Below are 13,473 nucleotides of genomic sequence, written 5' to 3'. Positions count from 1 at the left end.
AGGTACATGGTGGGGATGAGAGATGTGTAAAATTCTTCGTCTTACAGCAGTGGAAGATGGGTCCTAGAGGTGGGAACCTGGACTTAAAGTTACGTCAATTGGAGGCAAAGTGGATCTATCGCTTGGGGACTATGAGCCCCAGGGGCTTAAATGAGGGTTTTACATATACCCCCTTTATCTGAGCCGAGTTGTTTCTACGTATGTATGGATCATAAGTTAAGATCTATACATATAACAAGAGTAGCTGATGTAAAGGCTTCTCTCCCTCATTATTTGGGGATCCTGTACTACTTACATACTGCTATCTATTTTTACACCTACATCTGAGATGCAGACTTACCTGCTTGTATGTGCAGACATGAAATCGTCTGTGTTGTCTGTGTATAAAACGCCTGGATGATGTGGCTAAGAAGTAGGGGCCCTCCGGACACTATGTATTACTATTTTTGGTTATGATTAACTCCTAATGCGGTCTGTACTCACACATACATGTATATCATGGCATCGCCCCTTGATATACCTGGTTAATACGTTGGATCTTCTTTATTTTCTGAGGTCAATGCCATCAATAATTTATGACACATACATACTATAAACCTTTATAGAATAGAATATGACAACTGAGACACCCCAATAAAAGTTTATTGAACACATAGTGTACACATATCTGACTGTAAATATATTAATATACCAGTCAGCATTTCCGTTGAAAAATTACTGTTGCTTATCCCTTGTAACAGCATTCTGACATATTTTTTGATACTTACCATAGTATCTTGTCTCCTATGGATATGTACAACCGATATGGAAACTATCGTTTGAGGAGGGAAACAATCTAAATGTTATAGAGCTTATGTGTACTTTTGGTCACTTCTATCTATTATAATCTATAGTTATATATATAAACTCTAAATACTTACCATGTGTCTCTATACTTCTATAATCCATACCCAATACTGTATCCGAGGTGAAAAATGGGGACTTACTAATATCTGATGCCATGATCTCCCCAGGTGTGAATATAACAAAGTAACTGTTAGCCTGATGTGCTTTGTAGCATTTTATGTGTGTTATGAAATATTACAGGCTTCTGACGTTTGGAACTTTCTCTCTCCGTAAATGTAATCAAAGTGTTGCCAGGACAACAGCGTGGCTGACGCTAGGCCACCCCCCCTCTCTCCTCCCTCTCCTCATAGTTCCCCGTATGACGCTATAACGGGAATACGCCGAGTATATAGGAGTAGATGGGGCTGTGAATCTGGTCACGTGCTTCCCCTGATCCAATAGGGAAGCCTGTGAGAAAAGTTTTTCCCCGCACTGAGAGACAACGATACGGAGAGGCCATGTGACGTCAGATCACATGCTCTCCTTTAACCAATGACTGACGTGCAGTGTTAGTCTATGGGAAACATCGCTGGTCTGAGCGTTCTTTCCCTTTGGAAGCCGTGAGGGGATCTACTTCACTATGGGCTGTTTATACAGGTGATAATATATACATCCAGCTATTTTTGAACAAATAAGGACCCAAAAAGATCCATTTTGAGAATACATGGCGAGAGATGCCGATAGATGATTTAACCAATACCTGTAGAGATTTTTTGATTGACAATCAATATAGCCAATAGGAGGGTATTACTACGATGGGAGGTGTGACCTTCTGGACTCCGCCCACTCCTCAAGGTATATAAAGGAGGCTGCGAGACAGCCTCATTTGATTGCTGACCTTGCTAGGGAGCACAGCTCCCATTTTTTGTTTTCATGATTATGCACTTGTAGATAGCTGTGTATACTTTTGATTATGCACTTTGCACCCTAAGCACTTTATTATTATAGCCCTGACGATGGCTCTCTTTTAAAGGAGCCGAAACATGTCGGTTAGGTGGAGGGTTTTTTCCATGTAGAAGTTACTCAGCATAAAATACTTCAGTGCCTAGTATTGGGATAGATAAGGTTTGACTATATATTGACTTAGTCTTCCTTAACCTACATTCTTTTTGTCCTTAAACTACCCAACTAGGTTTATGTGAATTTGATCATGAACATTAGATTAAAACAAGTTTTTAATGCAATAAAATTAAAAGTTATATTTTAGGTGGTCTTGTTTAAGGTCTGCGAAGTGTATAAATGTATTAGAGGCAGAGGATCAGCAGGACTGCCAGGCAATGTGCATTGTTTAAAAGGAAATAAATGTCAGCCTCCATATGTCTTATCCTATGTGTCTGTGCACACTGGAGCAATAAAGTTTTTTGTAAAAAAAACCCAAAAGACATAGCATTACATTGGGAAGAGCTTTTGAAACCTAAAAGCTCTTCCCAATGTAATGCTATGGGATTTTTTTTTACAAAACCTCATTGCTCCAGTGTGCACAGACACATAGGATAACATTAGCAGCAGATTTAAAAACTCAAACCGCTCAGAAAAACTCCTCTGGTGTGCACCAGGCCTAAATGTTAGTTGCTGGGGCTTTTATGTTGATCTTTTGGGCATGCAGCCATTGGAGTACATGATCTGCATGCTCAGTTGTCTAGGCTGAGGATGAGCACAAAGTCTGATAAATGACCCTTTTCAAAAAGGCAGTCAGGAACGCTGCCTTACATATTTCTGTAGTTTCCTAACAGTGGATTTTGTGATTGCGTATTTACCATTTAGAGGCATATTTCACAACATACATCCCCAACTAATAAAAACAGGCTTATTCAGTATCACCTGATTCCGTAACCTGAAATGTTGTTGCTAGTGCTTACTTCTCTATATGATCACTTCTCCTGCCTATTAACTCTCTGAGATAGGGCAGAGAACAGTGAGGATGTAAAAGCCCATAGAGATGCTCAGATCTACATGTAGCCTACACTAACTTATAGTGAAACTAAACTCAGAATTTTTCTCTGTGCTTTAAAAGATTGGCCACAGCATGATAACCTTTATGGGCCGAAATGTCTTCTGATTTTTGTGGATATCTATAAATTGTATTGAAGTCTGAAACGTGATTTCACTTTGTGGGGTGCACTGAAGGGGTTAAACTGCAGTGTTTACTGTATGAGAGATGCAATGCTCCTGCAGTCTATTCACAGCTGCTAAAAACTAAAGAGTTACTTTGATCTGGGATAAAAACACAGAGCAGTGAATTTCTTCAGTAATGATATTTGGAATAAAGACTTATTGTGTGCTGTACTAGAGTTCGGGTCTGCTTTAAGGCAACCGGTGACATTATTTTTGTACTGGTTTTAGTATTTGGTAATCGTAATGTATTGACTTACCTTAATGTTCTATATCTACATCCTTGTCCATGTGTAAGTAGGAGTTTGTCTTGGGTCCTGTTTTCCAGAGTCAGAACCCTTACATACAACGCTATCATTTGAGGGTCATTGCAGGTGTGGGTGCCTCAGAGTACACTGACAGACAGCTGGGGCATTATGCGTAGTACATACCCACACTGTAAATTCTCACTGTCATCTTTTTTTGGTCCAGCCTGCCGTGGAAGGGGTAGAGGTGAGAATTGGAGCTGTCCGGAAATTGTGTCGTCCTGGTCTTTTGTATATTTCTGTAACAATGATGTATTTGACATTGCCTACCGTGTCCTCAGACCTGTCCATTGGTGATCCTGACATCAGTGCTGGACCAAGGAATACCCGTGGTCACAACCAATCCAGTTAAAGATGCAGATTGCAAAATTAAAGCAGGCGTCTGGTTACCATGGAGAAGTGCTTACTTTCCTTTGTTCCAGTGTTTATTAAAGAGGAACTTCAGCCTAAACAAACATACTGTCATTAAGTTACATTAGTTATGTTAAAATAGATAGGTAATATCTCTTACCCACCCTGTTTTAAAAGAACAGGCAAATGTTTGTGATTTCATGAGGGCAGCCATCTTTTTGGTGTAAAGGAGGTGACAGGGAGCATGATACACAATCCCAACTGTCCTGTGTCCTGATCGCCCCTCCCAGTTGCTAGGCAACGAACTTCAGAAATCCCATCATGCTTTGCACAGCAACAGGGGAAAAATGCCCGGGCAGTTTTCTTTGATGGGGCGGAGCTTAACGTCTGTGCAGCTAACAATGAGGCTTTTGTAAGAAAAACAAAGTTCTGATGCTGTGAAACTTAAAGAAAAACCAAGCCTTTTTAGTGCTGCTGGTTAGATTTTTAGTCTGGAGGTTCACTTTAATGATCCAAATCAAATGTTTAGCAGACCCCAAACACATGAGAACATAAGAGGAAGTACATATGGGCTTTCTGACACTTTTTGATTTCAGGAACCACTCCGGGTGTATTGAGCAGAACAGGAGCCACTCGCTGGAACATTTAAATCCTGCAAGAAGTTTTATTGCTGTTTAGTTGGGATGTTTTCCCTTATCAAATTCACTTTCTCCTGAGTTTTCTCCTAGGTGGTGATTTCACAACTTGTGGATGAAATGCTTTTTAAACTACCAGCAAACAAGCTTTTCAGTGCTTTTTCAATTGCAAAGTGCTGAAAAATATTTTAAATAGAAGACAAAAAATTATCCCCTAGGAGAAAAAGCAATTGCATATTGTCCATAGTGTCAATACTGTACTTGGGCAATTGGGACATAGTGTTGGTACCATACTTTGGCAGTTGGGACGTAGTGTCAGTACTGTATTAAGGCAATTAGGGCATAGTGTCAGTGCCATACTTAGGTAAATGGCTCACATAAAAATTAGATTAATTTATCCTTCTCCATGCTACAGCATTGGTCCATATTCCTTACTGGAAGGATGTAAACTAGGAGCAAATAGCCAGTGCAGAATGTCTATTCTGATGGCGACATAAGAACAGATATAGTCGGGAGAGAATGTAACTATCAGATTTGATTCAGCTTATATATGTAATTATAAACCCACCTCATACAGCCAGCTTTTGAATAAGCGACTCACTCATTTATATTTACATTCTGCTTTGCAAGATGATCTGGATTTCCCATCAGTCAAATACACATATAGCCCATATTGTGCTAAGAGCAAAGTCATCCCTGCAGGTCTCCCTACGAGGGGAAAACTGTAATGTGTATGTGCTGAGGTAATGTAGGAGCTGCAGGAATACAGTATAAAGTAAGCAGGGCCCGAATTGTACAAATAGGACTATCCAGTAAGCGCCATTCACCTTGTACTTGAGAAACACTGCAGAGTTATCCTGCCCTCAACAACAGTCAACTAAATCTCCTCCAGTTGCGTATATTTTGTTACAGGGCTCGGGAGTTGGTACAAAAATCATCCGACTCCTCGGTTTATGGAACCTCTAATTCCAGGTACCCAAAATTTGCCTCAACTCCCAACTCAGTCCTGTTTTGTAGCGGTCTAGTAAGCAAGTTGATGGTATCCAAGGACAGGTGCGAGGATCACTATTGTTGTGTACAGTTGTTTAAATGTTTGTGGTGCTAATTGTAATAATAGCTCTTAATGACCTGCATGGCTTATTTGTACAACTAGGTTTTCGAGTGCTATCTACTTTTCGGTTTGTGTTTCCACCAATGTTTTACATACTCTTGCGTAAAGAGTCAGTTTAGTCAACGCTGCTGTCTAAAGTTCACCTGCCATGGGATATTACCGCATCCATTGTTGGCATGAAAATTTATAGTTACCTGGCTGTATTTCCAATGTTCTGGCTATCATCGTTTCTAAATCGCTCACCTAGAATGAGTGTTTAGATTTGGTGTTCTGACATCTCCCTTTTAGTCATAGGTGTCACAGCCATGAAATTCAGCCAGTGGGCTAGCATTTCGGAAGAACTTGTACTATTGCTGTTTCCACAGTTCATGACAGCTGTAGTGTAAGTTCAGAAGCCTCAAGCTACCACTAGGTACTCAGTCCTTTCCCGTATAAGTGTCAGCTCTAGTCACAGAAAAAGGACCTGCCTGGGGCTTGGAGTGCTCAGTCACTTCTTGCTGCAGTCAGCCTATTGATGAAACTCCAATTTTTTTTATTTCTTTTTTTAGAAGTTGAGGTTCTCTTACTGGATTCCACAACAGAGAGCTCTACATTGGAAGTAATGAACTCTCTTCATTGTGAGCTCTGAGTACACAGAATATTGTTTGGCATATAGAAATGATGGTTTCAGGAGCCTTTTGTGCCTTTTCTGAAACATAATTGTGCAAACACATGTGTTTCTATTAAAGTTTAACCAGAGTGCTCACAGTGTAATTAGCAGCTTGTTCTGTTACTTTGATTGGTGTGCTGAGATTCACGCACTCAGCTGGGATTTGCACTCTCAGCCACTAAACACCCCCACTGATTAAGCATATTTGGTATCCCTACTCCCGCCTTTCCCTTATTGACTTCTTTTACTTTTTGCTATATGAGCACGTTGGCACAGCTACCACTTTGAATAGTTGTGTAGCCAATTTGTAGCATTCTAAGAAGTCTGTGGGCAGTCGCTAAAGGTAAAGGCAATCCATGACTGAAAAGTACTGCAAAAGCTCAGGTGTAAATGGGTTTTAAAAAGGACCAGGTTAATTTTTATGTCGCTGTAAAGTCCTTCTATGAAAACTGGAGATTAAACTGTTAGCGTGCTTCCGTTATCCATAAATCTTCCTTTTTACTTAAAGGGATACTGTAGGGGGGTCAGGGGAAAATGAGCTGAACTTACCCGGGGCTTCTAATGGTCCCCCGCAGACATCCTGTGTTGGCGCAGCCACTCACCAATGCTCCGGCCCCGCCTCCAGTTCACTTCTGGAATTTCTGACTTTAAAGTCAGAAAACCACTGCGCCTGCACGCCCGTGTCCTCGCTCCCGCTGATGTCACCAGGAGTGTACTGCGCAGACACAGACCATACTGGGCCTGCGCTGTGCACTCTTGATGACATCAGCAGGATCGAGGACACGGCAACGCAGGCGCAGTGGTTTTCAGACTTTAAGGTCTGAAATTCCAGAAGTGAACCGGAGGTGGGGCCGGAGCATCGGTGAGTGGCTGCGCCAACACAGGATGTCTTCGGGGGACCGTTAGAAGCCCCGGGTAAGTTCAACTCATTTTCCCCTGACCCCCCTACAGTATCCCTTTAAAAGATGTTGGGAAACTAAAGAGTTGCTTATTCTGGGACAGATTCTATGCCATACATGTCTTCCTCTTAACCCATGCTGCTCCTAGGAATTGGTCAGTGTTGGCCTAGTGTGGATTTGTTTTTTTAAAGTATAAATTGAGCTTTTTTTTTCCAGTTTTGGATAGTGCGGTAGGCTTAAACTTTTTATCAAACAAATTTGTTTTCTTGGGTCCCTGTCACAGAAGTGTCACAGAAAAGCCGAAGTAAGGTGAAAACACACAGGCAGAATGGATTACACAATAAATGTGACAAGTCAGAAAATGTAAGGTTTTTGTTGTCTCCATTGATAAGATTTCACTAGTGTCTTGTCTTAGTGACAGGGTCACCGAGAACAGGAAGTGAATGTCACTGTCTTCTACAGGAAGGACAACAATCCAGACTTGAGGCTTTTTCTGAGGGCCTGTTTCTATAAAATACAAAGCCCACAGGAAGACCACAATTGTTTTTCCTGTTTACTTGATTTTTAATTTTTGGTATGGCTGCAAATTCCCACAATTGGATATCGGTAGTGGGAGCGGCATACCTCGATTTATGTTACTGTGGTGGTGTCCTTGCAATCGGAGAACTGAATAATGATTCAGTTCTCCGATTGCAAGGACACCACCACAGTAACATGAATGCATGCAGTGGAAACGGCCACAGCTTTATCTACTTTAGCCACTGTTAAAACATAAGTTTGGCTGGAGTTCCGTTTAAATTTTGTGAAAGAAGGGACAGGTTTACTTTCACAGAAACTTTAGATATGACAGCTAACATGGTCCCTTTAAAATATATATATATATATATATATATATATATATATATATATATATATATATATATATATATATATATATATATATATATATATATATATATATATATATATATATATATATATATATATATATATATATCTCTCTCTAAACCCTTTCGTTTGATTGCTGGGAACCATTTTGTTCTGCCTTTTATTAAATCTGACTTCTCTACCCTATTTCCATTGTAAATTTCCATGCATTTTCATCATGTTGATATTGTGTCCATCTCCCTCAGAGCGGGCCTGTTTAACTGAATCCAATTTTGGTCAGTGGAAAATCTATATTCCCTTATCCCATCATCAGCAGCCAGATTTCTGCAAACTTCATGTGAGCGGAATAGAACATTTACAGCTGAGGGGTTTGCATGAGAGATTAAATGCTTTCAACAATTACCTTTGTGGCCTGCCACTTTTATTATTATTAGTATTATTATTAATTTTTTTCAAGGCAGACAATAATCTCAATATACAGAAGCTAGGCCTATTTTCAAGTGTTTGAAGGAAGAATTGTTTGTTACCCGTAGCAACCAATTGCATCCCACTCTTCATTTATCCTGACTAATGAGCAAAATCTTTTAGCTATGAACCACCAAAGCAGCTCTGACAAAAATTAAGTCAAATGTACATTGTTGTCCTATAATGCTTTTTTTTTGCTTTTTTTTTTTTTTTTTTTTTTTTAATCTAAAACTTGTTTTTACTTTTATGCAGGAAATGAAGATTTGCTCAGCCATTATCAATCTCTTTCACCTTATTCCGGCTGCTCCGCAGACCTTGGTTAAGCCTTTGCTGGAAGTTGTTATGAAGACAGAGAGAGCCATGCTCATTGAGGTATGCTTGAATTCAAAACTGTCCTTCCTGAATACAGGCAGAAGGGCCAGATTTGATGATTGAGCACTACATGCAAGTAAATGGTGTCTTGCCTGTACAGTGTTCTCCAAAACTAGTGTGAATGCTGACAGCACGGCAGCTATGCACCCAGAGTTGAGAATTAGCAATGTGAACTTGTGCATGTCTCTTAGCACAAACTTGCTTTAATGGAACCTTAACTAAAAAAAAGTGTTTCACTTACCTGGGGCATCTACCAGCCTCCTGCAGCCATCCTGTGCCCTCACAGTCACTCATGGCTCCTCTGGTCCACCACCATCAGGTAGTTTAACTTTTGCAGACTCTGAGTCGGCGGGACGCCACGCGTACTTTTGCATGCATTCCCGCTGGTGCAGAAAGCTATCGCGGACATTAACACGTACATTTTTATGCGTTGCACCTGTAGCAAAGGTACGTGTGGCGGCCCGCCGTGGCGGCAAAAAACGAAACTAGCTGGCGGTGGAGTTAAGGTTCCCTTTAAATGGTTTGAAGACCACAGTGAGTGGCAAGGTTTAGCTCGGGAAAAGGCAGGGTACAGGTAGTCCCCGACTTATGACCGACTTACTGATACGAACAGCCCGAAAATGGGAACAAGTCTAAAACACTTTGCAGTTTTAGAAAAATACATTTTTAAAAAATTATGTAAAATGACATTTTGCTCCGGTACACTATACTGTAACGTGATTTATGAGATTGTAATTACATATAATCATAATTATGAATTTTTATGTGAAATTTTGCTTAAGTGAAATTGGCACATTAGGATCCTCACAAGCACAGATGGAGGCACAAAGGAGCATTGGGGATAGAGGTGGTACAGAGGGACAAAGTAGAGGCAGAGAACAGGGGGTGACATAGGGAGGGGCAGTGAGGGAATGCAGGGGACACTGCTGGAGGGAATGAAGGAGGTACAAAGGAAAGGGATGGCAGTGTTCCCTTGTAACAATGGTATCAGGTTAAGAGCAAACCTACAGTCCCTATCTTGTTTGTTGATTGGGGACTAGCCTTTACAGTTGGGAGTTTGTGTGTGGAGTGCACAGATATTGATTTGACTGTCCTTGCAGGAGAATTAAGGTGTAATGTAACTGGCAGTATTGCTGGTCTACTCGTGCTTTCGTTGCTTGCTTTACTATACTGTGCAAGGCACTGAGACGAGCGGCAATGGCAGAGAACCTAAATAAGCTTCCAATCTGTTTATTGTAAGTGCAGCTGTCCTGGAGTGCATAATCATGGCAAGGTACACCAGGTAGTTATTGTACAATCAGATGTGCGGGCTTTAATGCAGGGCCTTGGAATTGTATTTGTTCGGTCAGCAAGCAGTTCTTTGATGTAATTCCATCCATCTCCAGGCTGGAAGTCCATTTAGAGAGCCACTAATAAAGTTCTTGACCAGGCACCCATCTCAGACTGTGGAGCTATTCATGATGGAAGCTACGCTAAATGATCCACAATGGAGTCGAATGTTCATGGTAAGTGGTCCATTTTCTCTATAAAAAGAAGCTGCTTTTGAGTAACATGTTCAAAAATTCTCTCTTCAGACAAATTAGTTTCACCAGAGAGGTGGAAGTTTTGGGGATATTAAATCACGATCGAATTAACACAGCTGCTGGCTAAATGGTGTGATTTGCTAATCCAAAATTCTCCCCCCTGGCTGTAGTAAATGAGTCCAGTTTTTTGATCATCACTATTCAGCATGTATCTTTTTCTTTTTTTACTCAGTGAGGATTAACTGTCCTCACCTATATATATATATAGTTCCTTCCCTCTTGGCTAGCTTATGGCTTTGCCTGACAACCACTTGCTGCTACACTACATAAAGTATGTGATATGTAAGGGTATCAGAGGATGCATAGAAAGCCATAGAGTATAGAGCCTGTCCTGTGCCTTGACAAAGGGTACCCTTAGGGGCTGGTTCACACTACCAGCGCTTTTTAAAGGAAACATCCAAGGATACTATAAAAAAAAATCCACTTACCTCGGGCTTCCTCCAGCCCGTGGCAGCCGTCCTGTGCCCTTACCGCAGCTCCGGAGGCTCCTGGTCTTCTCCTCTGGCGCAGCCGACCTCGCCGGGTCGGCGTCTTCTGCGCTCCACGGCGCGGGTCACGTGGTCCGGCCGACGTCATCAGAACGGTACGGCGCAGTAGTTATGCGCCTGCACAGTACCGTCCTGATGACGTCGGGCGGGCCACGTGACCCGCGCCGTGGAGCGCAGAAGACGCCGACCCGGAACCAGACCTGGTGAGGTCGGCTGCGCCAGGGGAGAAGACCGGGAGCCTCCGGAGCTGCGGCGAGGGCACAGGTCGGCTGCCACAGGCTGGAAGAAGCCCCAGGTAAATGAATCTCTCTCCTTTTTTTTTATTTTTTATATTGGATGCTCACTTTAAGAGCTAGTGGTTTGAAAAGCTCTTGCTAATGCAATGCTATGGATGATGTTTTATAAAATAACATAGCTCAAGCGAGAACACACATAGCATTACATTAGCAAGAGCTTTTAAAATCACAAGCACTTAGATAAAGCTCTTGCAGTGTGAACCAGCCCTTAGGGGTCCCAAAACGATAGTCGGATGGTATATCAGTGTTGATTTACATAAGGAGGAAAGGGCAGCGCTTTCAAATGCAGGCTGCACCCGAATTGACCAGCTGCATAGATGTGCAGAGCCCAAAACATGGACAGATTACACAACTTGCGTTCAAAACAGATGCAACAAATAGATGTCGTTAGATTCCCAAAAAGTTTCCGTGCAGTGCACTGCCAATTTTTGTTGTTGATGATAGAACAGTAAACCCACAATTCCTGTAAGCAGTCTGAGTGCAGACCCTTCTTTTCGTTATTGTACTTTGATGGCTGCTGGGTCCAGCACCGATGACGACCCTTATTAAGGTGTGAGGCCTTCTTGGACTTTATTGCATAGAAAGGCACTCTCAGGGTTTTTGTACCAGTGTGGTGCATTGCACTGTGATGGGATAGCTCACTGCTGCATGCATTTTAACAAACTGCCCCATTCAGTGTAACTAATGGAGTTAGCATTAGTGTACAGCAGATGCATTGAGCAATGTGAAAAAGCCATTATTCGAGCCATGTTAATTTACCACATGGCATCAAGACTTATGCAGAAATATTCTTTGAGATTACCTACAGTGAAAACAGACAGCTAAAGTTTCAGTCGTTCCAGAGATAAAGCAGAACTAATAACCTAAGTAGAAGTCAGTAAGGGAATTGAGCTTTCCTATTGGCCATTTAAGCCATACATCACATTAAAGGACAGTAGGTGGTCATAGCTAACCTTGGTGGGAGTCGGCTATATTGTCTTTGCAGTGCTTTCTTAGTAGTGGTGACCGTTGATGATATTGCTTTGGAAACTCATTATGTTGGATAGACGTTATGTCCATCTGTAAATGGCTTGTGTTATCTGCAGTGCTGAAGTCAGTTTAATCACGTTGATTTTATGAAATGCAGTGCAGGCCTCTCAGAGGACTTGTGCATGGTTAGAGGTACAGCTATTGCCATGTTCTGAGCTGTACCATGGCTCTCCCATACTCTTGTGTGGTTTTTATCATCTTAAAGGGGATGCCCCGCTTCTCGTACACACTGACCTGCAGGTTTGCAATAAGATCTTCCACACTGATTTCTGTCTGGACACAGCCCTTTTCGTAATGAATAGAGCTGATCCTATTCATAACCTTGTATATGTACCTGAGGCACTTCTGCAATACATCAGAAATAGTGTTAATTCTCACTGCAGAAATACATCTGGCGGTAGCCTATATGAAAGCCAGTATCCAGAGTAATTTTATTCTTGAATTCACAGAGCTTCTTAAAGCACAAGGATGCCAAACCATTACGGGATGTGCTGGCTGCTAATCCTAATCGTTTCATTACCCTGCTTATGCCTGGAGTGACACAAGCCACCGTGAGGCCTGGTTCTCCCAGCACCAGTACCACAACCATGCGACTGGACCTACAGTTCCAGGCTATCAAGGTAAGTGGACCTTTTCTCTTGGAAGGGCAAGTTTAACAAGGATCAAGTAAATTTTTTTATGTTTGGTAACGGAAAGGCTTACCATCTTGTAACTATATACTAAAGTTCCTCTAGTCTTCTACCCGCAGCACATTCCTATCATATCTACACCTAAGTTGGAACTATTCTAGCACACAGAGCAAACCTGTCAAATAAAATGGAGTTTGTCGTAAAAAAAAATCCACAATGTTGCATTTAGTGAAAACCACGTCACAACGATCATAGAATGGTTGCTCATATTAAAGTCATAGTGAAAATAATCTGATCTAATCTTACCCTTTGGCCAGTAACATTAAAGAACCAGTAGGAAGGCTTGAGAGGTCAAAAATGCATGGCTTCACTTAAAGAACCGCTGATCATATTTGATGTATACTGTTTTCTGAAGAAAACTTATATCTCCATATACTCCCTCCCTCCATTCACATGAGGTACTTACATTTTATTGCCAGAAACTTGATCTTTTTTTGCAAATGCTGTTTTTGTGCTTGTATCGGTTATAATTAAAATCAGTTGTTAGCCTTACCTTTTCATTTTATTATCTAGATAATCAGCATTATCGTAAAGAATGATGAAAACTGGTTGGCCAACCAACATTCTTTGGTGAGCCATTTAAGACGCGTCTGGGTCAGTGATGCATTTCAGGAGCGACATCGGAAAGACAACATGGTGGCGACGAACTGGAAGGAACCTAAACTTTTGGCATTTTGTCTCCTCAGTTACTGCAAGTAGGTGTCTTGATTTGTTAT

General features: G+C 41.5%; 1 protein-coding gene across 6 annotated transcripts in view; it reads left to right on the top strand.

Annotated features, from left to right (window-relative positions):
* TRRAP (transformation/transcription domain associated protein) overlaps window positions 1-13,473 on the top strand; it is a 265,491-nt gene that overhangs the window by 84,964 nt on the left and 167,054 nt on the right. For 4 of the 6 annotated variants that reach the window (XM_068244614.1, XM_068244612.1, XM_068244610.1 and 1 more), the window contains exons 32-36: window positions 3,469-3,489; window positions 8,553-8,672; window positions 10,058-10,177; window positions 12,518-12,688; window positions 13,271-13,452. In XM_068244614.1, the coding sequence (XP_068100715.1) occupies window positions 3,469-3,489; window positions 8,553-8,672; window positions 10,058-10,177; window positions 12,518-12,688; window positions 13,271-13,452 (614 nt within the window). The remainder of the gene's footprint in view (window positions 1-3,468; window positions 3,490-8,552; window positions 8,673-10,057; window positions 10,178-12,517; window positions 12,689-13,270; window positions 13,453-13,473) is intronic. The other 2 variants (XM_068244615.1, XM_068244613.1) reach the window with 1 other exon arrangement.

This window comes from Hyperolius riggenbachi, chromosome 7, assembly GCF_040937935.1.
Source record: "Hyperolius riggenbachi isolate aHypRig1 chromosome 7, aHypRig1.pri, whole genome shotgun sequence".
NCBI lineage: Eukaryota > Metazoa > Chordata > Amphibia > Anura > Hyperoliidae > Hyperolius > Hyperolius riggenbachi.
This window is presented reverse-complemented; position numbering and strand designations above follow the sequence as displayed.